The following is a 26,313-nucleotide window of genomic DNA, read 5'->3' as shown; positions in this document are numbered from 1 at the left end:
AATCTATGCTTCCAACAAATGTATAAGTTCATTTACCTATTCAAACGTGACTCTCCACAAAAAGGTTAAGGACATTCTGAAGGCCATAAATGGGATCTTTTAAGTTTTCTTTATAGATCTGCTTTAGTTTGTAAAGTTGGTGTATAAATGCTTCTTTATTTAAAAAAAATTCTAACAATATCATACCCAGTTTTTAAGAAGTGGCTTATGTGGCTTTACACAATCTGATCATTTGTACTTTCAAAGGTTTGAAACGTCCTTGAGCTGATCTTATGTGACTGGGTCGTCTCTTTATTTCTGTGGCAACCATCAGCATCTGGGAACCCCAGTGTGTCACACCATCCGAAAGATTCTGCTCAAGAGATAGTTTTTATTCAGTGTTCACTGTTCTAGATGCTAGCAGAGTGCCCGACCCATGGTAGGTGTTCCCGAAATATTTGTTTAATGAATAAATACCACAATTATCTGTGCCTTAGTTGAGACAGTAATCACATGAGACTTCACATTGTCTTTTTTTTTTTTTTGGAGATGGAGTCTCGCTCAGTTGCCCAGGCTGGAGTGCAGTGGCATGATCTCGGCTCACTGCACCCTCCGCCTCCCGGGTTCACGCCATTCTCCTGCCTCAGCCTCCCGAGTAGCTGGGACTACAGGCACGGGCCACTATGCCCAGCTAATTTTTTTGTGTTTTTAGTACAGACGGGGTTTCACTGTGTTAGCCAGGATGGTCTCATTCTCCTGACCTCATGATCCGCCCGTCTTGGCCTCCCAAAGTGCTGGGATTACAGGAGTGAGCCACCATGCCAGGCCTACATTGTCACTTTTATATTTAATTTATTATATTTTATCCATCCTAAATGGATGGCAATTTTGTTATGATTTCCCTATAGCATCTATCACAGAACTATATTACTGCTAAATAAAATCTATATTTTTTGAGGCAGGGTCTCTCTCTGTCACTCAGGCTGGAGTGCAGTGGCATGATCATGGCTCACTGCAGCCTCAACCTCCTGGGCTCAGGTGATCCTCCCACCTCTGCCTCCCAAGTAGCTGGGACAACATGCGTGCTCCACCACACCTGACTAATTTTTGTATTTTTTGTAGAGATGGGGTTTTCCCATGTTGATCTATCTAGTCTTGAACTCCTGGACTCAAGCGATCCACCCACCTCAGCCTCCCAAAGTGCTGGAACTACAGGCGTGAGCCACCATGCGTAGGCTAAATTAAAAAAATATATATATTTTTTTTGAGATGGATTTTCGCTCTTGTTGCCCAGGCTGGAGTGCAATGGCGCGATCTCGGCTCACTGCAACCTCCGCCTCCCAGGTTCAAGCAATTCTCCTGCCTCAGCCTCCTGAGTAGCTGGAATTACAGGCACCTGCCACCACACCTGGCTAATTTTAGTATTTTTAGTAAAGACGGGATTTCACCGTGTTGGCCAGGCTGGTCTTGAACTCCTGATCTCAGGTGATCTGCCTGCCTCGGCCTCCCAAAGTGCTGGGATTATAGGCGTGAGCCACCATGCCCGGCTTAAAATATTTTTTTGTAACATAAGCTATTATTACTTGGCTCTTTCTTTCTCTCTTTCTCAATTAACTAAAGTACACGAAAAAATATTTCTAAATATTTATTGAATAAAGTTGTATTCTTCTAGATCTTAATTTTAAAAGAGATGAGTTCATCACTTTCTTCTTTTTTAAAAAAACAACAAAAACAAAACCTACAACAAATTCAATTTAATCATAAGTTCCCTTTAGCTATGTGTGAGGTTGTGAAAAGGAAAATAGCTAAATACTCTAAGCTAGATACTCTAACAGTCTTAAACATTAAGCTAAATACTCTAACAGTCTTCCTACAGACCTGTGACTTCACAACAAAGGTGAGGAGGTGGGAGGAGGTAGGAGCAGAGGAGGAGAAAATGGGAAGTTGCCTGGGAAAAGGGAAGCAACAAATTCAAGGGATTTCACAACAAATATAGTAAAACCTGAAGGAGAAAACTGCCAGTCAAAGATGCTTACCTTTGCACCCCTCACAGGTCAGTGCGTTATAGTGGTATCCAGAGGCTCTGTCTCCACAAACAACACACAGCTCATCCCCTTTGATCCTCCCTGCTGACGCGCCCATGCGGGGCTTCTTTGTTACAGGCATTTCTGCTACCTCAGTTTCTCCCTGGTAAAGAGTCTCAGCTGGCATTCGCCTGAGTTCATATATTCCAGGAGAGTACCACTCTTCAGGCTGCTGGGGGTAGAAACCCAGGTTGGAATAATAGGATGACGAGGAAATCTGTGGTTGAACTTGGGGAAACTGAACATTGCTGTATTGCGAGTATGGTTCCACTTCCAGGTTCTGTCCCAGAGGACCTGCCACTTGTTCTGTTAAAACACCTGAACAAAAGTGACAACAAAACTGGAATGAATGTCATCATTCTGGAAATTAGAGAGGCAGTTTGGCGTAATGGTTAGGAGTGTGGGCTCTAAGAAAAGATTGAAACGTTTAACTACATAAAAGTTTACAACTTTTTCAGAGTATATATATATATATAAAATATAATTAAATGACAAATTAAAAATTCAGAAAAATATCTGCAACATAGAGGACAGACTCATCTCATTAATGTATAAAGAGCACTTGAAAACCAATAAGAAAATATTTGAGAAGCTATGGAAAAAGGGATAAAGGAAAGGAATAGTCAATGTTAGAAATATAAACGTAAGTGTTTTGTAAACAGAAAAATGTGCTCACCTTTGCCAATAATTAAATTTAAATTGAAACTAAAACATTACAGTTTTCATCTTCAAATGTGTGAGGGTTTAAAAAGTTTAATAATACACACTGTTGGGGAAACAAATATTTTTGGGGGGAAATTTGTCAATATTTCCCAGTTTTTTAAACTTCAATGTCCTTTTAACCCAGTATAAATTTTCCACTGCTTGAAAATTTATTTTAGAAATATGCTTGAACCTCTATGAAAAAGTATTTTGTAAAAATACTCACTTGCAGCAAATTTGCAAGAGCCATAAATTGGAAACGATCTAAATATTCGTCCATAGGAGTCTGCTTAAATAAATTTGTTACATCCATACACTGAAATATTAAGTAGATGTAAAACAATTATTTAGATTTCTATGTGCTGTTATGGAAATTTTCTACAATATGGTGCTATAGGAAAAAGGTAAGCTATAGACCAATGTGTATATTCACATGGGTATTAAAACACCAACTGTGTGTGCACGAAGGCAAATTTCTGCATGACACAGAAGAAAGTAGGTGGTGGTGACTGTGAGAGGTGATATTTTTACATTATATTCTGGGATAGAAGATTGCATAATTTTTTTTTACTGTTTGTAGTTTTTGCCATGTGTATATGTATGTGTTATTTTAATCATTATAAAACAAAGGAGGAGCTTTAAAAAAAAGAATACAGTGCCTGCAATCTATCTACTGGATTCAAATTCCTGCTCTACTACTTAAAATCTGTGTGCAGCTGGCAATTCCTTAATGTCTTTAAGTTGCAGTCTTCTCCTAATAAAACAGAGAATAACAACACCTACCTCATTGGGTTGATGTAAGGATTATATGAGATAATGTGTGCCAAGTGCTTTGCTAAATGTTTGGCACACAGGAAGTGCTCGATAAATTATAGCTGATTTAAATTGGAATAATAACAATTATTCTTACTACCATCATTATTAAAGGAGCCCCTTATTTAGAAAACCTCTAGGTAATAGAAAATCATCAGGTTATGAAAATGCTTCTATTTCCTGGAAACATCAACTATGGCTCTTTAGAAAATAAAAATATTTAAATTATGCAAATGCTGAAAAAAAATAGACATAAATAAGAGACAGGAAAGTTTACAAATGTGTCTGATTCTTCAAAGTGTTGTCAGACGATTCTAGACCAAAATTCCAATTCCATCTCTTATGAACAGTGGGACTTTGAGCAAATTATTCAAACTATTGATAAACCTTGGTTTTCATGGCAGCAAGGTTGGGATGATAATATCGATATCAAGAGTTAGTCTGAGGATTGAGTGAGATGATACAGATTCACAGTTCCTTATCTGAAACCTTGGCAGTCATATGTGTGTTAGAAGTCAGAATTTTCAGGATTTCAGAACAGAATACAGTGCTATTTATGTATCCCTCCCAGCACAGTCTGGAACAGAACCCAGAATCAAATACAGCAATATTTTCCACAGGGAAACGTATGAATATTCACAGAAAGTGCAATAAGTAAAGATCATAAATAGTTTCACATTCATTCAGGTCAGGTTCTGTCACCAAAAAAGTGTGTGCCAAACTTTTAGAAAAATGTGGTTTTTTGGGGCTTTGGGGATTTCGAATTGGCAATGCTCTTTGCTGTGCTCAAAAGATAGTTGAAACCATTACTGTAATTATTATGATTACTATTACCATATTTTGCGGAAAACTTTTATAGAGTTCTTCGTAGTGGCAGGCACTTGTATGTTCTCATTTATTCCTCACAAAACCCTATGAGGTAGGTAACATTACTAACCCCCACTTACAAATGAGTACCATGAGGCACATAGTAGTTAAGCAACTTTACTCCTACCTACCTAAGTAGATGAGATTTGAGCTCTAGGAGTCTAATCTCAAAGCCCATGCACTGAATTGCTGCTCTCTGGGGGTAATTTCAGATGTGCGATACTTAAAAACATGATATTCAAAGCCCCTCTCTGCATCCTCCTACATGCTCTTGTTACCCGCTTCTCGGCCTCCGCTTGCACATAACCTATAACTGGGCCTGCAAGCTTCTGCATGACTCTACCCTTGCTTTCTTTTCCAGCCATTTTGCATGTTCACACATCTCTGTTTCTCGAATGTGCCTTGCCGCTTCCAGACTCAGGACTTCTCCCACCTGCTGCTTCCTGAGCCTGAAATGGTTCTCAACACGGCCAACCCCTCCCAGGGCTTCATCTCACTAATGTCCACTTACCTCTAAATTCCCTGTGGGTATTGCTTCTCTCGGGAAGTTTTCCCAACAGAAGAGGTTTCTAGGTCCCTGGCAGTCATGTTCCTGAATCTAGTTACATGCCATTTAAAAACCATTACTTACCCTACCTGGGCCTCCCTCTGTTCATCTGTAAAGAGAAGACTCCACCCTAGATAATCTTCTAGTTCTTCTTTATATCTAAAAGTCGCCATAAGTATATGACTAATAGTTTATGAACATTAGGATTCAGGGCTTTTCTACACTGCCAAATTTCAGAATATACATATTACATGTTGAAAATAATGCTTTCTGCATTAACCCAGGAAATGATTGACAGAACACGTGGTATACAGTATCTGCACAAAAATCAATTTCTTTTCCTTCTGTCTGACTTATCCATATTAAAACAGCATAGGCCAGGTGCAGCGGCTCACGCCTGTAATCCCAGCACTTTGGGAGGCCGAGCCGGGCAGTTCACGAGATCAAGAGATTCAGACCATCCTAGCCAACATGGTGAAACCCTGTCTCTACTAAAAATACAAAAAAATTAGCTGGGCTTGGTGGTGCACGCCTGTAGTCCCAGCTACTTGGGAGGCTGAGGCAGGAGAATCATTTGAACCTGGGATGTGGCAGTCGTAGTGAGCCAAGATCACACCACTGCACTCCACTCTGGAGACAGAGCAAGATTCCGTCTCAAAAAAAACAAAAACAAAAACAAAACAAAATAAAACAAACAAACAAAAAACGAGTATGTCTGATGGACAAAATATTTTAGAAATGGTGCCTTGTCTTATGACCACAAAATGGAAGGAGAAAAATATGGAATTATTACACAAAAAGAAAAGATAAAATATAAGCAAAATCCTGATCTATTTCATCACCAAATACGATGAAAATTTCTGGAGTGAACGGAATTGAAAAAAACTAAAAAGTATTAAAAGCATTAGTTTGACTTACACTTAGATTTTATCCTCTAACTTATCTTATTCCCTTAACTCCCCTTCCTCCCTTAGCCCAATTTCTCTCTGCCACAGGTCTAGTAAGGTTAAGTAATTTGCCCAAGATCAAAAACTGATAGAATCTGGATTCTGTAGCATCCAAGGAAATGTGTACTTTTTTTCTCCTCATATGACAATTCTAAAATCTTTAAGCATTATTTCAACGAAACTATTATTTTCATAATCAAGAAATACAAAGGAGTCCCAAGTCAAGTCAGATAATGATATCACTGTCATATCAATCTCTGGAATAATCTAGATCAAAATGGAAAGCTTTCACAAAGATATAGATAATATCATGCTAAAACAGTAGAACATCAGTAAAAATATGAGAACAGTACACAATAATATTAAATAATACTTCCATTATTGGCCAAGTGCAGTGGCTCATGCCTGTAATCCCAGCACTTTGGGAGGCCAAGGCGAGTGGATCACCTGAAGTAAGGAGTTCGAGACCAGCCTGACCAACATGGTGAAACCCCATCTCTACTAAAGATACAAAAATTAGCTGGACGTGGTGGCAGGCACGTGTAACCCAGCCACTCGGGAGGCTGAGGCAGGAGAATCACTTGAACCTGGGAGGCGGAGCCTGCAGTGATGAGCCAAGATCGTGCCATTGCACTCCAGCCTGGGTGACAGAGTGAGACTCCATCTCAAAAAACAAAAAAAAACCTTCTATTCTCAAAGCACATTCACTTCTAGCATTTCATAGTGTGTCTCCTAAATCTCCACAAATAGAGAAGTAATTACACAGGAACTTTACAACCAAAGAACCAGCATGGCCAACATATTCCAAAATGGTTGGACTAGAACAACTTCCACTGTTAACTGACCATGAGGTCTTAACTGGCTAAGCTTTTCCTATTTCAATCTCTCCTGTAAAAATGGGACTGTTGCTATCTCAGAAGGTAGTTCTGAGTGTAAAATACGGTTGCTGAGAAGCAGCTTCGGTAAGTCGAGTATCATTAAAAGACATGTTTCCTGAAGAACCTAGCAAAATCCTGATTTTAATCATAGTTAATTGATAGCTAATAAGTAATTATTAACACAGTCTGTCTTGATGATATAAGTATTAGGATAGTTATTTCATTACAAACATATCTTTATAAACATATGCTCATGTTCTCTCTCTGTCTCTGTGTGTGTGTGTGTGTGTGTGTGTGTGTGTGTGTGTGTGTGTGTGTGTTATAAACACTTGCTATTTAGCAGTCACTGTGTTAGGGTCTGAAGATATGAAAGTGAAAAGACACATACGAAGGCCCAGCCTTTCTCTTGTTTGTGTGTTTTGGGAAGTGGGGATGTCAAGGGTTGGGACAAAAATAAGTAAACAAGTAAACAAATACAACACTGGCAGAAAATAAGATGTGGAGGGAGTAGAGGTAGTTCGACTTTAATTTAGAGTATGCTTTCTGAAAAGGTAAACTTATTTCTATTTTGATACAATTTAAAAGGGAAAATACATATTAAAATTTAGATATAGGAATCTTTATTTTGGAATTAGCCTATCAAAAAGTATGAGAATTAGGATTCCTTTGTGACAGTTCTCCATGGAAGTTTAGGGAAGAGTTCTTAAATGAGAACACATGGATGGACTCCAGGGGAGTCTGAGAAGCCCTGTAAAGAAAGTAAAATTCTTCTGGATAGACAGTCTCCAGGTTTCAACACCTTCTCTAAAGGAGTGTCATCTGAGGGAACTTTCTGAGGTGATAGAAGGGTTCTATACCTACCAATATGGTAGCCACTAACCACATAGGGATATTAAACCCTTGGAATGTGGCTAGTGATACTTAGAGTCTGAATGTTAAATTTCATTTAATTTTAAGTTAAAATTTGAAGTTGAATAGCCACATGTGGCATATTAGCCAGTGCAACTCTAAGGAATTTGGGACCAGAACCACCGTACCCCCAAATGGGAAATCAGGTTTGCATAAATACAATGGCACTCCCCCATAATCTCACAGTGAGTTTCTGATGCTCCTGAGAAAGGGTCCAGTTTATATCCAGTTTTTCATTCCTGGCACAACGCTGACCATAGTAAATGTTTAATGAATGTCTGTTGAATTGCAGTGCCTAGAAAAGTCACTTTTTTTTGCCTTCCTTTATTTCTTAATCCATGGTTTCTTCACTAAATGGCAGCGCTTTACTGCGAAGTTGTTTGCTGTTCCTGGCATCAGGCCTTTGTGATGTTAGTGCCTCTCCCTGCCTTGTCAGCTGATCACCTACTTCTGGTCACCTACTCCGGGAGCCCTGCCCCAGTTCCCCCAGGTGGAATTCACCTCTCCTACCTCTGTACACACTTCTATTATGGCACATACTAGAAGCATATACAATCATTTCTTTTGTTTACAGGCTTATCTTCCACGCTGAACTTGAGATGGTGTGAGATACTACCTAAGAGGGCCCTCTGAGCAGACAAATCTGGATTCATTTCACCCACAACTTGTTAGGTATATGAACCTGGGAAAGACATGGAACTTCTTTAAGCTTCTGTTCCTTCCTTTACAAAGCTGAAATAATGTGGTGCCTGCATGAGAGGCTGTAATAAAGATGAACTAAAGACAAAGAATGTAAACTGCATAGTGCCTGACACCACATACACATGCATACTTTTCTGATTGTCGTGATTAGTCTGTGAACTCTTTGAGGGAAAATATTAGATTATATTCTTTTCTTTATATTCCTGGCATCTAACTCAATGCTGACACAATAGTAAATGTTTATTAAATGTTGGTTAAATTGAAGTAAATGGAAAATTTGCTTCCCCGGCCTTCCAACTCATTTCCATTTCTAAATACGGTGTCGGTCACTTTTCAACATCGCATTTAAACAAAATGGTATGCTACCAAGTCTATGACCAAAAACATGTGCACAACTATCATTATTATAAAAATGACTCGAGTTTTTTCTTGCTGGAAATTTAAAAGATGAATTTCTGTTTTAAAAAATATTAAAAAATGACTTACATTATACTGTGTTTTAATTATAATCTATGTTTTAATTCAGAGAAAACCAAGAGCCTGGGCCTAAAGCTCAACTCTGTGCTTATCTGATTTTTCATGGACTGTTGGGAGAAACCTGCTGTGAAACTACTTCATTAATTCGTGTTTCCCAAACTCTTTTCATTTTTTTTTTTTACCACAACCTACAGTTTTGGATACATTTTATCTCATATACCCTGTACATACTTACACATATGTAACTGAAACAAAATTTCATGAAATACCACTTGTGTTTACCCCTTGAGGGACACTGATATTCCTATTCTATTATGTTCTAATCCAGTTTTTAATGCTGGTCACAAGACACTAAATAAATTTTGTGATCCCCTGGGAACTGAGACTTGCCATATTAGGAACACTGCATTAAATAATGTATGTTAAAATGTTTTTTCAAGTGTCCATTATATTAATGTTAGAACTGTCTAATGTTTGGTTTGGAAGAATACTGATAATTTGACATAATAGTCTATGAAGAATATTAGGGGAAACATCCTTACATTTCATCCCCATAAGATATTCGTCTGTTTAGAACCCTACAAAAATCACCCCAACCCAAACTCCCACCCTAGTCTTCTGGGTCTGACTGAGCCACCATCTTTGACAGACATCTGTTACTGTCATCACCAACCAAAGTCCCCAGATTTCCTCAGTCCAGTTGCAAGAGCTCGACCTGAGAGCACCTGTGAACAGTGTCCTACCTTTTGCGGGCTTCATACTCATCATTTCCATGAAAAATCCTGGCGGCGTACAGCTGCAGTGAGGACTAATTTGAATTGGATTTTCTAACCCCTGAAACTGCATTACCATTCTTAGCTTATTCACAGCAACTGAAAATGAGACTAGGTAAGGAGTGAGAGAGGACAGAGGTTGTGTGGTTTACTGATTAACTTCACTACGGAGCAGAATATTTGTAAATGTTTATGAGAAAAGTCCTTAATGCCAAATTGCCTAGTAAGCTGGAAACCAGTCTCTTAGATAAACATTTCGGGGGAGTACTTTTCCAGTTTAAGAACTTTTAGAGGGTGGGTTTCTGTTCAGTGGCTCTAAAACTGGATTTGGAGGTCAAGTGCCATGCTCCAGGTCCTGACATTTGTCCCCATCAAAAGGTGGTGGAATGGTATGATTTAAAATGGAATGGTATGATTTAAAATGGAAGCATTTTAAAGCATAATGCTTGATATGGTTTGGCTGTGTCCCCACCCAAATCTCATCTTGAATTGTAGCTCCCATAATCCCCATGTGTTGTGGGAGGGATCCGGTAGGAGATAATTGAATCATGCGGTTGGTTTCTCCTACACTGTTCTCGTGGTAGTGAGTAAGTCTCCTAAGATCTGATGGTTTTATGAGGGGTTTCCCCTTTCGCTTGGCTCTCATTCTCTCTTGCCTACCACCATGTAAGACATGCTGCCTGTAGTCCCAGCTACTCGGCAAGCTGAGGTAGGAGAATGGCATGAAACCAGGAGGTGGAGCTTGCAGTGAGCCGAGACTGCACCACTGCACTCCAGCCTACCTACCGAACCTACCAAACAGCATAGCTTAGCCTAGCCTACATTACGTGTGCTCAGAACACTTACATTAGCCTGCAGTGGACAAAATCATCTAGCACAAAGCCTTTTTTATAAGAAAGAACTGAATAGCTCATGTAATTTATTGAAAACTATGCTGAAAATGTCTGTTTCACACCATTGTAAAGTCTAAACATAGTAGGTTGAACCACTGTAAGATGAGGATGTATATATGTTGAAGCCTTAAACCCCAGTACCTCAGAATGTGACCTTAATTGTTGATAGGGTCATTACAGAGAAAATCAAATTAAAATGAAGATCCAATATGACTTGTATCCTTTTAAAAATTGGAAATTTGGTCACAGAGACAGAAACGCAGAAAGGGAAGTTGATGTGAACACACAGAGAGGAGACGGAGACGGCCATCTGTGGGCCAAAGAGAAAGCCCTGGAGCACATCCTCCACCCACAGCCTTCAGGAGGAGCTAACCCTGCTGACACCTTGATTTTGGACTTCCAGCCTCCAGAACTATGGGATAATTTCTGTGGTTTAAGCTACCCAGTCTATGTTACTTTGTTACAGCAGCCCCAGCAAAGTAATACATCCAGGCTGTCTTGGCACTTATTAGCTCTGTGGACAATGGACAAATTCCTGAACCATTTTCTGCCTTGATTCCCTTGGTTGTAAAATGGGGTTGATAACTATACAACCTCAAAGAATTATATGTGATTATTAACTAAAATAGTATTTATAAAATGCTTAGCACAACAGGTGGCTACCCATCATTACTATGCTGATGTTATGATTGCTCAGCTTTGGACTCATGTTGTACCTTGGGTTGCTTATTGAATAGGAATAATTCTATATTTTATCCTTCAGCATAACTTTTGGACATCAAGCTTAAGTCTATTGGTTGTTTTTCAGAAATGAGGGCTTTAGAAGGGGACTCAGTTGACCCAGGGTGGAGCCCAGACATAATGTAGCGAGAGGCACTGTGTAACCTTAGGTGAGTCTCTCAGCTTCAGTGGGCCTCATTTGTCCACATCAATAGACGGTAAAACATAGATAATAATTCCTGCCCTACTTAGGCCTGTTCTGAAGATAAAATGAGATAGTAAATATGAAAGCAGTTTTAAAAGGCAAAGGTGAGCTATACAAGTGGAATAATCATTGCTAAGACATTTCTATAGCCTTCACAAGTTTCCAAAGCGGTTCCATATGCATTATCTCATCAGATCTTCACTTGCACCCTTTGAGGGAGGTATTATTTCTAATTTCCACTATCTTTAAGCCTATTTTTAAACTCAGTGAGTTTCAGTGATTTGTCTATAGTCATACCATGAGTAAGGAATGATGCTGGAACTTTAACCCAGGTCTTCTGACTCAAAATCCTGTGGTGGAAAAACTAAGGTACACTTGCCGTAATTGCCAAGAAAGAGGAAAAGTGTGATGGTCTATGGGTATATTTCAGTTTGAATTGCTTGATCAAGGGTCACCATCTGCAAAGCCATTTTCAGTCCTCAGTTTACTTCTGACCTCATTCTCCCCTCCTCATAATCCCAGAGCTATCCTTGCCTTGAGAGGGTCATAGGTGAAAAAGCTACCCAAAGGATATGAAGCTAGACAAATGATTCAGAATTTTCCATTTCAAGAATTCTCCACCGAGTTTTTCACTGGCCAAAATAAATGGACCTGTCGGGTGCCCTCAGAAACATCTATACTAGATAAGAAATGAGCAGGATTATTTAGCTGACCCAGGAAACCCTTGTTGCTGAGTGAAATTCACACAGAATGTTCTCATAACAAGACTGATTGGATCCCTTTGCATTTCTCTTAGAGATGATCAACTGTCTCGTATTATTTTTTCCCTAAAAGAAGATTTTTTTCCTGAATATCTCTGCTGTCTAAAACAGTAGCCACTAGCTATGTATGGCTATTTATTAGTCTCTTTTCACACTGCTATAAAGAACGATCCAAAACTGGGTAATTTATGATGAAAAAATGGTTTAATTGACTCACAGTTCTGCATGGCTGGGGAAGCCTCAGGAAACTTACAATCATGGTAGAAGGTGAAGGGGCAGCAAAGCATGTCCTCAAAAGGCAGCAGGAGAAAGAGTAGGAAGGGAGAAGCACCAGACAACTTATCAAACAACGAGATCTCATGAGAACTCACTCACTATCATGAGAACAGCATGGGGAAACCACCCCCATGATCCAATCACCTGTCACCAGGTCTCTCCCTCAACATGTGGGGATTATAATTTAAGATGAGATTTGGGTGGGGACACAGAGCCAAACCATATCAGGCTATTTAAATTAAACAGAATTAAATTAAATTAGAGTCAGTTCCTCAGTCACACCAGTCACATTTTAAGTGTTCAATAACCACATGTGAATAGTGGCTACTGTATTGGACGAAGTAGATCTAGAACATTTCCTTCATCACAGAAAGTTCTATCTAATGGCACTATTCGGCACAGTTATTCGGGAGCACTGTGAATATTGTACCTCTCATGCTGAGTGGGGCATCAGCTATGAAGTCATGAAAAAAGGGAGGTCCCAGAGTAAATGTTGGCAATGCTTTTTTTCTGAGAACTATCCTTGAGAACAGACATGGTCAGCAGACTTTAATCTTATTGAAAGACCCTCCCAGTTGAGAAAGTGAATAGAAGCTTTCTCTAAGCCTGGAGACTTAAACATTCAATTTTGTTTCCTTGTCCTGATTATATTTCAGTTGCCTACTTACTAATTATGGAATGTTTAGCAGATTATTTAACATCACTAAATATTCATTTTCTCTCCATAAAAGTGGAATAGTAATGGTACCTACCTTATAGGTGTGTTGTGAGAGTGAATTTTAGTGGCAAATAGAGTACTTGTGATGTGCCAGGCATTCTTCTTATCACCTTATTAAATAAGGCAAGTAACTTGGGCAAAGTTAAGGAATTTGTCCAAGACCACATGGTAGTAGATGGCAGAGATTGGAATCAACCCAGGAAATCTGTTAACAAATCTAAAATGTACTTAGCTTGATATCTGACACATGAGTTTCTATAAAGCACTCAAGAAATACTAGCTGTTATCATTAACAATTATTTTTATTGTTGTAAGTTAATATGTTTGCAATATGATTTTATAGTCAATCTTTTTCAACTTGGCATCCCTAAGAATCTGTTTCTTAGCCTGAAAGGTTGAGAGCTAAGGCCTAGACTGCAGTGGAATCACCTACCAGCTGGCCAACTCTCTGACTCATTGCATACCTTTTCCAAACTGCAAGCCCTAGCTGAAAGAGGCAGTAATCTATTTTGTAATAAGAAAAGGCTCATTCAATATTTCTTTCCTTCTCCCATTTCTTTACTCCACTATCCAGAGAACCAGATCTGAGATTCCTTGAGAAAGAAAAAACCAAAGTAACAGTAAATTAAATGCCTTAGAGACTACTTACAGCTATGGAAGAGTTGTGGAGAAGAAACAGCAGTGACAAAATATTTCAAGTATGCTGAAACAAAGCTTCATTTTATCTGAGACAATGGTATCTCTCTATCTTTTGGAAACTTTGAACTTTAATTCACCCAAGAAGTTAGAACTACGTTCACTTGAGTTGAACTCAGTGAGAGGGAAAAATACCTGAAATCAAATGTCAGAAATATTCTACAAACTGCATCTCAAAACCTTTAATTGCATTTTAAAACATGTGACTGATTCTGTAACATCTGGAAGATTCTTTTAATTTAAGCATAAGTCATAGGGAAGAAGCAGATTTCAAAGTGAGTGTATTCTGATACAAATAAAGCATGAGGAGGCTGAGGAGGGAGGATTGCTTGGGCCCAGTAGTTCAAGGCTGCAGTGAGCTCTGATTGTGCCACTGCACTCCAGCCTGGGTGACAGAGCAAGGCCCTTTCTCTATAAAAATAAAAATAAAGAAATAAAGCGCACCCTGAGAAAATGGGCATACACAGCTGAGTGAAGCATAAGGCAATGCGAAGTAGCCAAAGGAAATGAAAGATAAGTGAATGGGATTGTATAGGATCTACCTCCTGACACTTGCTAGGCCTCAATCAGAATGGGGCTCCGGAAAGACTGTTAGATACAATATTAAACGCAATACAAGACGTGGATTCCAAAGCTGTTGTTAGCAATGTAATAATGCAAAGGTGAGGTAACCAGAAATTTATTTACATATTGTTTGTTTTTGTTTTTTGGTGGTTTTTTGTTTTGTTTTGTTTTTTTGAGACTGAGTCTCACTCTGTCACCCGTCTCATTGCAACCTCCGCCTCCTGGGTTCAAGTGATTCTCCTGCCTCAGCCTCCCGAGTAGCTGGGATTACAGGCATGCGCCACCACGCCCAGCTAATTTTGTATATTTAGTAGAGACGAGGTTTCACCATGTTAGCCAGTCTGGTCTCAAATTCCTGGCCTCTGGTGATCCACCTGCCTTGGCCTTCCAAAGTGCTGGGATTACAGGCATGAGCCACCATGCCCAGCCTTTTTTACATATTGTTGATTCTCTCTGGCCCCTTGAAAGTTCTTTGCACTCCACAATGTTGAGATAAACAGTACTTCCTTCTTTTAATGAGTGGAATGGTGTTTATCATTTCAACAATTTAAAATGTGACAACTACATTTCAAACTCTGGATTAATTGTAACATTTTAGGATGCCTTGCAGCTTACAGAGCACTTTCCCACACAGCCCATTCCTTCCTCCCAACACACTGTGAAGTGTGACATTATTATCCTCATTTTACGTAGGCGAAAACTGAAGTTCAGAGAATCTCACTTGCCTCTGAGATTTCATTTCCCACTATTTTATTCCTTATTTCCATTCCCAGTGTCACTGTGCTAAGTGAATCAGGAATCACTGTACCCAGGAACACTGGGTGTGGGAGGATAAGACTGTACTTTCTCTTGCTTCTTTTCTTATTGTTGGAATGCTTTGTCTCTTAATTTAGTTTTTAAATTTTTGTAATTTTTGAGTTTTTAAACCATGATTTGCTAAAAGTAAATATAGACTTTAGTTAACATACCATCTCCTATCTTATTCACTATGTCAGATGGTGGGGAGCTGTGGACTTTGTCATTATTACTTTTTATTATGCACTAATTGCATAAAACCTTGCCTTATTCATTCATCAGAGACGCCTTTTTTAATCCACTAAATTAATCTTTGACCAAGCTGCCTGGCTTGCAGGATCTCCCAGAGGAAAGGAGCCGAATCTCTGTGTGGTAACTGTGTCCTTCCACCCCCGTGCCTCTATGTGGATTCAGTTACCGACGGGCTAGATTCCCATCTGGATTTGTCAGGGATGTCTGGCAACAGAATAAATTAAAGGACTTCAGGGAGGTGATTCCAACCCCCGTCTCTCTGATTCCATTCTGTCCAAGTTTCTTTTCTTCTTTTTCTGGTGGAGCTGTCACATCCCTTCAACCCGTCTCTGATCTCGGCCATACCTGCGGCAGCTGATGATACGCGAGCTCAGATGATGACCTCAGGCTGACCGCCTGTCATTTCAAGAGCATGCTGCACATCCCTATGCTTTCTGCCCAGAACTTCGCTAATCCCACAGGAGACAGCTTGGCCTGAGCTCAAAAACAGTCCAGAAGTGCGGGGAGTTAATGCCCCCTGGGGTGACGCTCAACCAACGGGAGCCAAGGGGCAGTTAATATTAATATATGCTCCAGTCCCTGACCCCTCTGCTGACAGTTCTCTGTGCTGCTCCCAGTGGCATCAAGCTGGCCTCACCCACACCAGGGATCTTGACAACTGACGTCTTTTGTTTTCCCTCCTTCCCTGACGCATCACCCACTCCCTTGCCTCCGCTCCCCCATCATCTCTCACATAAACTGCCTTCACGCAAGTCCTCATTTGGGCTCTGCTTTTTGGAATAAACATTACAGGGGTGAAGACATTTCCCCTTCACCTTAAGCAAAGCCTTTGAAGAGTGAGGGGCCCATGGTCACCTCTAGAAGAAGCTGCAAGTTATCACTGAAAAGGTCATTAGTGTCTCCAGCACCCAATAGTGAGTGCTTGTCAGTATTGTCTTCAGGTCACCTTCTAAACACCTTAAAGTTGTCATTGAATTATGACTTTTATACTAACCTGCAGTGAAGGGGACCATGCCCAAGACCACCTTAAAAGGACTTGTTGAGCCGTGTACCAAGTGAGTACCATTGAGTCACCACTTCCTGACGTGGACAACGGTAGCATTTTTGTGAACTCAAATGTTTAATTTGAGTAAATGTCCTAGAACTCCCAGCCTGATAATCTACTTTTACCAATTGAACTTGAGTGAGCTGTTCAAGGCTGCACAGCTGGTTAATGGGAAGGCAGTTGTCTACCCCTAAATAAAAATGAGTAGAAGACAAGGTCCTTCTGAGTCCATTCCAGACTTTGGGCCTTTGCACTTGTTATTGCCTCCTCCTGGAATGTTTTCTCTGGCTTCTTGTCTTTCAGGCTGAGCTCAGTTGTGGACTCCTCAGGGGCCTTTCCTGACTATACCACTTAGAGCAGCCCATCCCTCCAGACTATAGGGCATCACCCTATTTTGTTGCTTTCATAGCATGTATCACTACCTTGGGCATCTTTAGGTCCAAATAAGGTATAAAAATGATATTATTTTGTTTATTGATTTATTTACAAGTTTATTGTGAGTTTGTTCTCTACTAGGATCTTGCCTGTCCTATTCTCTGCTTCATTCCAAGGCCCAGCATATTGTCGGTGTCTGATATTTGAAGAGAAGAAGTGACAGCTATCCATAGACTATTCCATTAACCTTGTTTGCCCTTATTATAACAACATGACTGCTGTTTTGAATACACAGTTAACCACTGGAAAAGAGTCCAGCTTTCTGGGCAGTTGAACCCATGGATTAACCCTTCCGAACCCCTGGCATAGCTTAGACCCAGGAGTGCTGAGTTAGGCCTGCGGACTACTCATTCATGGGCCAGTCTTTTCCCTGGTGCCTTCCACCCTACGCACATGAAGGGGCCATAGAAGCCATCAGTGTCATCATGACACACAAGAAGACGAGGAAGAGGAATAAAGGAATCAAAATTTTCTTCGTCCTCCCCTTTGGCATACCTTTAGCTCAGGTACTTTTTGTTTGTTTGTTTGTTTTTCTTGAGATGGAGTCTCACTCTGTCACAAGGCTGGAGTGCAGTGGCGCAATCTCGACTCCCTGCAACCTCCGACTCCCTGGTTCAAGCGATTCTCCTGCCTCAGTTCTCTCGAGTAGCTGGGATTATAGGCACGCACCACCACGCCCAGCTAATTTTTGTATTTTTAACAGAGACAGGGTTTCACCATGTTGGCCAGGATGATCTCGATCTCCTGACCTCGTGATCCACCTCCCTCAGCCTCCCAAAATGCTGGAATTACAGGTGTGAGCCACTATGCCCAGCCTAGCTCACATATGTTAAGTGAAGTGAGACTGAGGGCCTAGGGGAAAGAGATTTGAAAATAATGCTTAGACGTGGCTCTACAGCTTAATGGAGAAAAGGAAAAGGAGTCCTAATGGTCACACATGGTCAGATTAGCTTACCAGAAGAGGGGACCAGATAAAGAGTTGAGGAAACTGCTCCAGCAAAGAATTACAGCTGTGCATTGCAGCTCATGCAGCTTGTGCTATATATTCTCAGAAACCTTAAATGCAGTGTTAGGAAATGGAATAAGAATGTGGTCCAGCAAAAGAGAGAGAGGAGAGAACCACACCATAAAAGCAGAAGGCACAGTGCTTCCTTAGCAATCATTTTTAGATGCTTCTAACCTGACAGCATCTTCATGGCTTTTTCTGTATTTACTGGCATCTTTTTCACCTTATGGCTGCTGAAATTACCCTGAAATCTTCTCTGCTGGCTGAAAATTGGGCTAGCTTGTAAGGAAAACTCTACAATTTTCTCTCTGTAAGCAATTGGAGCTGAATAGCCTAAGCTCAGAGATCTCAACCTACAATCATAAAATTTTACAGCAGGAAATGGAAGTTTATGTTTGAAAAAAAATCTTGAGTGGAATTTTTCTTTATCTGTGGTATGTGCCAATAGTCCTAATTATTCTGTGAGTTCTGACTGCTAGAAGAAACTATCACTGAGATGTCTATACATGGACTCTGTTCTGAGGAACCATAGAAGGGCGGGCAGGCCAGAAGCAAATGGTCAAGTGGCTATACATGGAGGCAGGGCCTCCCACTGCCCTTGACTGCATCTACAGGATGAAGATAAGCCAACTGGAAGAAACAAGATGCAGCAAGTACTTGGGAGAACTGGCATTTAATAAATAATTACTGCTGCCTTTGGTCTCTCTGAGAGTTACGGATCAACATCTGTTTTTTCCATAAACCTCTTTTTCCTTTCCCTTCTATTATTTATTACTGGACTCTTATTTATCAAGTGCCTACTAAATATGTACTGGATAATAAAAGATTAATGAAATATGGTCACTGCCCTTAAATGCATTTGTACTGTATGGAGGCAGGTACACATGTAAATAATTATTGCAAATAATGACCCCTTTTTGGAAATGGCCTAATCAACTATCACACACTAAAGTGCTAATGACTAATAGGTAACAGCACAAATTATTAATTAACAGGTCCTAGGAATATCAGCAACCAAATAAGCGGTCATGCCTTCATACATTGAACTTTGAGGAACTTCTAGTGTTTGCATTTTCACTATTATGGTATATCATGGCCCATATATTAACGGAGGGTGAAAACTGGGAGCATCCCAGGCTCCCAGCAGGGCTATTATGCAGAAGGGAATTATTTTAACACTGGCAGAAAGGCTCCCTCTCCCACCCAAAATATTGCCTTGGCTGACTCTTTGTTAATGTTTGCAGTTGAAACTCTTTATAATGAGATGTTTTTCATAAATGCATAAAGTGGAGCAATATATCATTTTATGGTATCATCTAGTTACAGATCTACTGAAAACTGCTTAGTACAATTTGTCCTCAATCCTGCTTAAATGACTAATCCTGACACTGTGCCATAGATCCCCCAGCACCAGAGGAACTGAAAAAGGAAATCTGCCCAGCTATAACCTAAGTAAGCTCAGCCTTTAATAGGTATCATATTAAGCCATAAGAATCATGATTTCATAGTTTAGTACCTGCTATAATAATATTGGAATTAGCCTCAGAGGAGGAATCGCTTTCTACTCCCTGCTCTGTTAATTATCTAGCCTCGCGGCCTTGAGCAATTCACAAAGCTTTTGCAGTCCTCATCTATAAAAATGAAGACCATTAGGTCCCATGAATCCAAGGTCCGATATACCTCTAACCTTGCAGAGTAGCTAACATTGATTGAGTACTTGGAACAAAAACATGTTCTTGACCCTGGGTTGGACTCATCATCTAGGCATTTCCTCATGTATTTCCAAATCATAGTTTGTTCTTACTGACATTCAAATGAACTTGACAACTTACCAAATAAATTTTCAGAAAAAGAAAATTCATCTGTGGTAGGTAAATGGGAGTGTTCAATGAGATTCATTTTTGATCCCATCCAAATTTTTCAATTGAAATGCACTTTCTTGATGGTGGTCTTCAAAAAAAACTCCTGAAAGGAAAATAAATAAATAGACAGTTTGTGACTGTGGGGATGGGGGAAGGGTTGGTTAGGAGAGCTAGGGAAGGAGACAGCGAGATAGTTTACAAAAGTACAAATGGCTTGCTCCCTTTGAATGCATTTTACTATAGCCTTTCTGTATATATCTTTTCTCAATATTTATCATTTTTATACCTCATTTGGACCTAAAAATGCCCAAGATATGTGCTCGCATAAAAGATACCAATTTATCTGAAAAATACACCTTATGTTTTCATTCAAATTTCAGCCCTTGGGAGATTGGGCAAGTTACGATGACATTTTGACTATGTCTTTATTAGAAGAAAGAAACAAATATAAACGGCCTTGATTTAAAAAGAGATGAATCCATGATTTATTATCTTAAACTTTATTCTAAAATTGAATAGGTTTTTATAAACATCAATAGTGATTTAAAGCAACTTCCTACTGGAATTTTTTTTTGACTATTTAGGCATTATGTCAGCAGATCAGAAAATCAGAGATCTTCCTTATATCCGCCTTTTAAAGGAAATTTCAGGGGCTTTCATTTTCACTGTCATGATCTACCTTGGTCATGTATTGATCTGGGGCTTTTTAAAAACATATAGTAAAAAGAAAAATAATGGTAAATCTCACCAAAGTGTCTGAAGTTTCATCTTGAGGAAATGTCCAGAAGAAATCCAGGAACCCAAGAGAAGCAGTGTTCACTTTGAGCTATGTTTCTAGGTCTTCTTTTCTTCTTTCACTCCTTCTACGATGTCTTCTACCTCCCTAAAGAAGTAATTTGAAAGGTTAAATAATGAAAAGTGATAATGTGTGCTGTCAGAATCTCTTTTCCCAAGCTGTTTTCTGAGGATGATTTTCAAACCTTTTTTTTCTGTCTCCACCAAGACATGACTTTATTTACAAATAAATAGCTATCTATATTTGCTGCCCAGGAAGAGGATATAGTGGGTTTTTTGGATAAGTATGTATTTCATTAGGATTTCCCCACTATTCATGTCTCTCTTTCTCTCTCACTCACCAAATGTCCTAGCTCAAACAGAAATGAGTTTCAGATGCACTTGGCTGCTGGGAAGGTAGTCCACCAGAAACCTGTTTCCTTCATTTATTCATATATTCATGCTTGCAACAAATATTCAGTGAGCACATGTTCTGCACTAAACTCTGTGCTAGATATTTGAAGATAAAATGGCAAAAGGAAAATAAACATTCATGATCCATGATATCAAGCTTAATTAGGAATAAATATTAAACAAATAATCACACAAATACATAGATGATTATATATTGTCATGAAAGCTGTTTATGAAGGCAAATAACAGGATGCTGTAATAGAGAGGTTTGGATGTGAAGAGTTAGGGAGTCAAGAGATAGAGAAGTAGCTGAAGGAGGATGTGGTTTCAAGGGCAATTTTTAAAGATGGGTGATACTAGAGCAATCTGCATTGATGGAAAAACACCAGAGAGGAACCAGATGAAGAAGCAAGAATGAGGGAGTCTTCTGAGAGAGAAACAAACTGTGTCCACTGTGGCGTCCAGGAGTATCTGGGTCCATCTGGTAAACCAATGGCATAGCCCATCAAATTCCACCAAGCCCTACTGCCAAACTCTACTATCCATTAATATAAGGGGCTTGGTGAGAGAAAATCCATTCTAAACTCACGGGGAGCTAGGGACCATGAACTTCACCCCAAAGGAAAGCCTTAACCATTAGAGACATGTGTAATTTTCAGTGTAACTGTGTTTGACCAACCCATACTAGATTCAGGAGACCTTCCTACCACCCAGAGGTGAAAAGAAAAGGGTTGTAAATAAAAATGAAGTCTGGAAACATTGAGGTATAAGGCAGATCCGTCCAATGCAACGAGCAGAAGAGAGAGAGCTCATTTCAACCTCACCCTCATCCTCAAACAACTATGCTGGAGGTCCTGAAGAGTAAGCCAGTAAAAGTTGAGTTTCTGGCTAGGCACAGTGGCTACTGCCTGTAATCCCATCATTTTGGAAGGCCAAGCAGGAGAATCACTCAAGCCCAAGAGTTCAAGACCAGCCTGGGCAACATGACAAAACTCACCTCTACTAAAAATTAAAAAATTAGCTGGGCATGGTGATGCACACCTGTAGTCCCAGCCAAGCTACTTGGAAGGTTGAAGCAGGAGGATCACTTGAGCCTGGGAGGTCGAGGCTGCAGTGAACTCTGATCATGCCACTGCATTCCAGCCTGGATGACAGAGCTAAAGTCTCAAAAAAAAAAATGTTGAGTTGTTGTTATTAACAGGACCTCATTCATACTCATAAGCTAGTTGAGGACTAGGGAATTTCAAATTTCAGCATGCACATGTCAATTGTATAAGGATATATATAATGTGTATATATGAATACATATATGAATCATGACACTAAATGTGTATATGTGTCTGTATATTGTATAATAAATGGGCTTAAATACCCCACTCCCCATCAAAATTTAGGCAATTATTGTTCTAGAGTTTCTCCTATCTTGGGAATAGGAAATTCCACAATTTCCCATAATAATATTTTCCAGGAACCCACAATGTGAACGGTCAGAAAGTTTTCCTAATATTCAACCCACGCTTATACTATATAACTTAAGACCCATTTCCTCTGGTCATTAAAAATAGGATATTACAGCTCTGTGACTCTGACTTCAGGTTTCCCTCTGTGCTCTCCTTGTCTCACATCTGTCTTTTTTAACCTTGAGCTATGTTCAGCAAGCTCCCCTGCACTTCCACTGCACATTACAGTTTTTTAATATTTTCCAGGCACGCTCATCTTCATTTTGGATTCCTGTGATATATTTTTTCAATACATTCATATAAACTTGGCACCTTCAAATCAAGGGTCTGGCATACAGTCAGCCCTCAAGAAATGTTGGCTCTATTAAATTATCTGCATTTATTGTTTTTCTTGCTTAGTTCTGCCAAATTCTATGACATTTGACTTGCTCTTCCTGGAGAAATGGTATAAGCTCTATTGGCACAAAAGCTTAGGACATAATTTATCACTTGCTCTCCCAAATGAAAAGTCCAATTCCCCTAATGCTGCATCATTTAAGTTATTATCCCTGATTGGAGACCCAACATGTGAATGCCCCTGATTAGCTAACAGCAGAACTCTCTAGAATCCAGATAGTTAGCAGGGTCCACTCAAGTCAGAGTCATTGGGTTTACAATTCCCGAATGGGCTTTAAAAAAAAAGGAAACTCTAAATTTTTGAAATGGTAACACAAGCACATGGTAAACAATTCAAACAGTATACTGAAAAAAAGTCTTCCCAGCTCAGACACCCATTTCCCTTACCTAAATACAATTACAATTGCTAATTCTTTGTGTATCCTTCCAGAATATTGTTCTCACTCTTCAGTATAAAAGGGCCTTTAAATACTGTATCTAAAAACAGAGTTCGTAAACTATTGCCTGCAGGCCAAATCCGGTCGGCTGCCTGTTTTTGTGTAGCCTGTGAGCTTAGAATGGTTTTACATTTTCAGATGGTAAAAAAAAACAAAAGAAGAATATTTCATGACACATGGAAATTATATGAAATTCATATTCAGTGCCTATAAATAGTTCAACGGTACACAGCCACACCCACTTGTTTATGGAATATCTATGGCTCTTTTCTCCCTGCAGTAGCAGAGTTGAGTACAGTAGTTGCAACACAAGACTGCACAGTTCAGAAACCCAAAAATATTTACTATCTAGCCTTTTACAGAAAAAGTATGTTAATCCCTGCCTGAAACAAGTAACAGAAGGGATTCAAACAATCAAAGTAGTGTTAGAGGTAAACTATGAATAAATGTAAAGATTACCTTGGGGATATAAACCCACTTAATTAAATGCATCTCATAATAGTCAGATTTTCTTTACCTCTTAACAGCTTCTTACTGGGATTAGCAACTTTAGCCTATTTGCCAAGAGTTTCCATATACATTTGTCTAATTACTGTTATTTCGGTGCCCTTCTTTCTCTAATACTCTTCACTTTCATGTTGGGGAAGGAACTGCAAAAGAACTCCCAGGAGACCCTTGACTTTAGCTCTGAAGTCTTTTTTCCTTCAAATCCTCCCTTCCATAAAAGGAGTCATATTATAGGTTGAGAATTTTACCCTTTGAAAGACCCTTGAAAAAAAATATGCTCCTTCAACACACTTTTTGGGTCAACATCTAATGTCTTTCACTAAAAAATAAAATAGTTGCAAGAAATATAATTTCTGACATATTATAAAAATTGACATTTTTACATGTTGTTGCATTACTTTTAAATAATTCGATTAAATCTAAATATCACAGCAACTTTATACCCTCCCTTACCCTTTTAAGAAATAGATGAAGTTATTCTTTAACAGCTGGAAACTTTTTAATCATTCCTGTTCTTCCTCAAGTTTACATTTCATTCCATTCCACTTCACAGCAGAATTTCATCCTAAGGTAGCATATGTCTACACATGAGAGTTTGTTATTGGTCAGTTTATCATATTTTCTACCACTAAAATATGTATACAAATTTGAATTTTTTAAATTTCTAGTGATTTTAAGATTTTAAACTTTTTTTTAAATTTCAGGATTTATTTTATGATTAGCTATTATGAGTACCCATTTAATCAAAACTATGCCTTGTCCATGAGACTGTCTCTACAAATGGGGCAGCCCATTTTCCATGCCAAAAGGCACAAGTAGAGAAAGCAGTCTATTGTGGAAGAGAGAACACCAGATCAGGAAGAAAAACAACATTATGGCCGGGTGCAGTGGCTCATGCCCATAGTCCCAGCACTTTAGGAGGCTGAGGTGGGCGGATTACTTGAGGTCGGGAGTTCAAGACCAGCCTGGCCAATATGAGGAATCTCATCTCTAATAAAAATACAAAAATTAACTAGGCATGGTGGCACAGGCCTGTAATCCCAGCTACTCGAGAGGCTGAGGCAGGAGAATCACTTGAACTCGGGAGGCAGAGGTTGCAGTGACCCAAGATTGCACCACTGCACTCCAACCTGGGCAACAGAGTGAGACTCCATCTCAAAAAGAAAAGAAAGAAAGGAAAACAACATTGTCAGGTGATAGCTGTGGTCAACAGCTGGCAGAACACATCAAGTAGAGGAAGCAAATCTCCTTAGAAATGCAGCTAAAGGCCAGACATAGTGGTTCACGCCTGTAATCCCAACACTTTGGGAGGCCGAGACAGGCGGATCACTTGAGGTCAGGAGTTTGAGACCAGCCTGGTCAACATGGTGAAACCCCGTCTTTACTAAAAATACAAAAATTAGCTGGGCGTGGTGGCAGGCACCTGTAATCCAAGCTACTCAGGAGGCTGAGGCAGGAGAATCATTTGAACCTGGGAGTCAGAAGTTGCAGTGACCCAAGATCGCGCCACTGCACTCCAGCACTCCAGCACTCCAGCCTGGGCAACAGAGCGAGACTCGTTTCAAAAAAAAAAAAAAGAAGAAGAAGAAGAAGAATCAGAGCGGGTAAAGAAAAGAAAAAGATCTGATTTGAACATGCTCACTTCCCTACCTTCCCACTGACTCCCCCATTCCCCACCCCTGTCCTGGAAGAGGGATAGGGTGGATGCAGGATGGATTAGCCAGCTGCCCCCTCTGTTAGCCTAATCAGTCTCAATTAATAGTTTGTTAACTTAATAAAACCCCAACTTTAAGAATTCCTTCATCCACTGTTTTCCTGAAAAGTTATTAAAATTTATTTTTTAAGCTAAAGTATTTTTAAAATAAAAGGGTCATTGCAGAAAATTGAAGCAATACAGCAAAGCATAAAAAATGTCAAATTGTGTTCTATCATTTGTTTCCATTTACATTCCCACCAGCAGTAAATAAGAGTGCCTTTCTCATCATACCTTTAATAGCATCACCCACGCTCACTTTGAACAATTTTTTCTAATTTACTAGGTGATGAATCCTATCTTGTTGTATTAAATTACTCTGATTAGTAGTAAGTTTCAAAAAAATTTCTTTACATCTATATTGGCTATGTGTGACAGTTTCCATTTTGAGTTTACTTCCTTTGCCATTTTTCTACTGAAGTGTTCTTTTTTTTATTGACTTGGCAGAGTTCTTCATATGTTGAATGTATTGGCATTCTATTGTATTTACTACATGCCTTTAAATTACCTTTACCTAAAAAGTTTTGCATTGTATGTAGTTAAATATATCTGATTTTTTAAATGTTACTTTTATTGCTCCTTATTTTTAGTTTATGGTACAAGGTGGATTTTTTTTTTTCAGAATTGCTTCTTGAGTACATTTTCCCTTACCCATTGGTTCATAAT

The 26,313-nt window shown here is 39.4% G+C and overlaps 1 protein-coding gene across 6 annotated transcripts in view; it reads right to left on the bottom strand.

Moving 5' to 3' along the window:
• Positions 1–26,313, bottom strand: part of NR1H4 (nuclear receptor subfamily 1 group H member 4) — a 92,137-nt gene that overhangs the window by 51,884 nt on the left and 13,940 nt on the right. For 3 of the 6 annotated variants that reach the window (XM_004089419.2, XM_012509851.2, XM_004089420.2), the window contains exons 2-4: positions 20,655–20,789; positions 19,877–20,009; positions 2,016–2,381 (exon numbers count right to left, since the gene is read on the bottom strand). In XM_004089419.2, the coding sequence (XP_004089467.1) occupies positions 2,016–2,381; positions 19,877–19,955 (445 nt within the window). In that variant the 5' untranslated portion in view covers positions 19,956–20,009; positions 20,655–20,789. Of the gene's footprint in view, positions 1–2,015; positions 2,382–9,648; positions 9,780–19,876; positions 20,010–20,654; positions 20,790–22,091; positions 22,259–26,313 lie in introns of those variants that run through there. The other 3 variants (XM_012509850.2, XM_003269905.3, XM_004089421.2) reach the window with 2 other exon arrangements.

This window comes from Nomascus leucogenys, chromosome 10 (genome assembly GCF_006542625.1).
Source record: "Nomascus leucogenys isolate Asia chromosome 10, Asia_NLE_v1, whole genome shotgun sequence".
In the NCBI taxonomy this organism is placed as follows: Eukaryota; Metazoa; Chordata; class Mammalia; order Primates; family Hylobatidae; genus Nomascus; species Nomascus leucogenys.
Note: the sequence above shows the minus strand (reverse complement) of the source record. Positions and strands in the feature narration are given on the sequence as shown.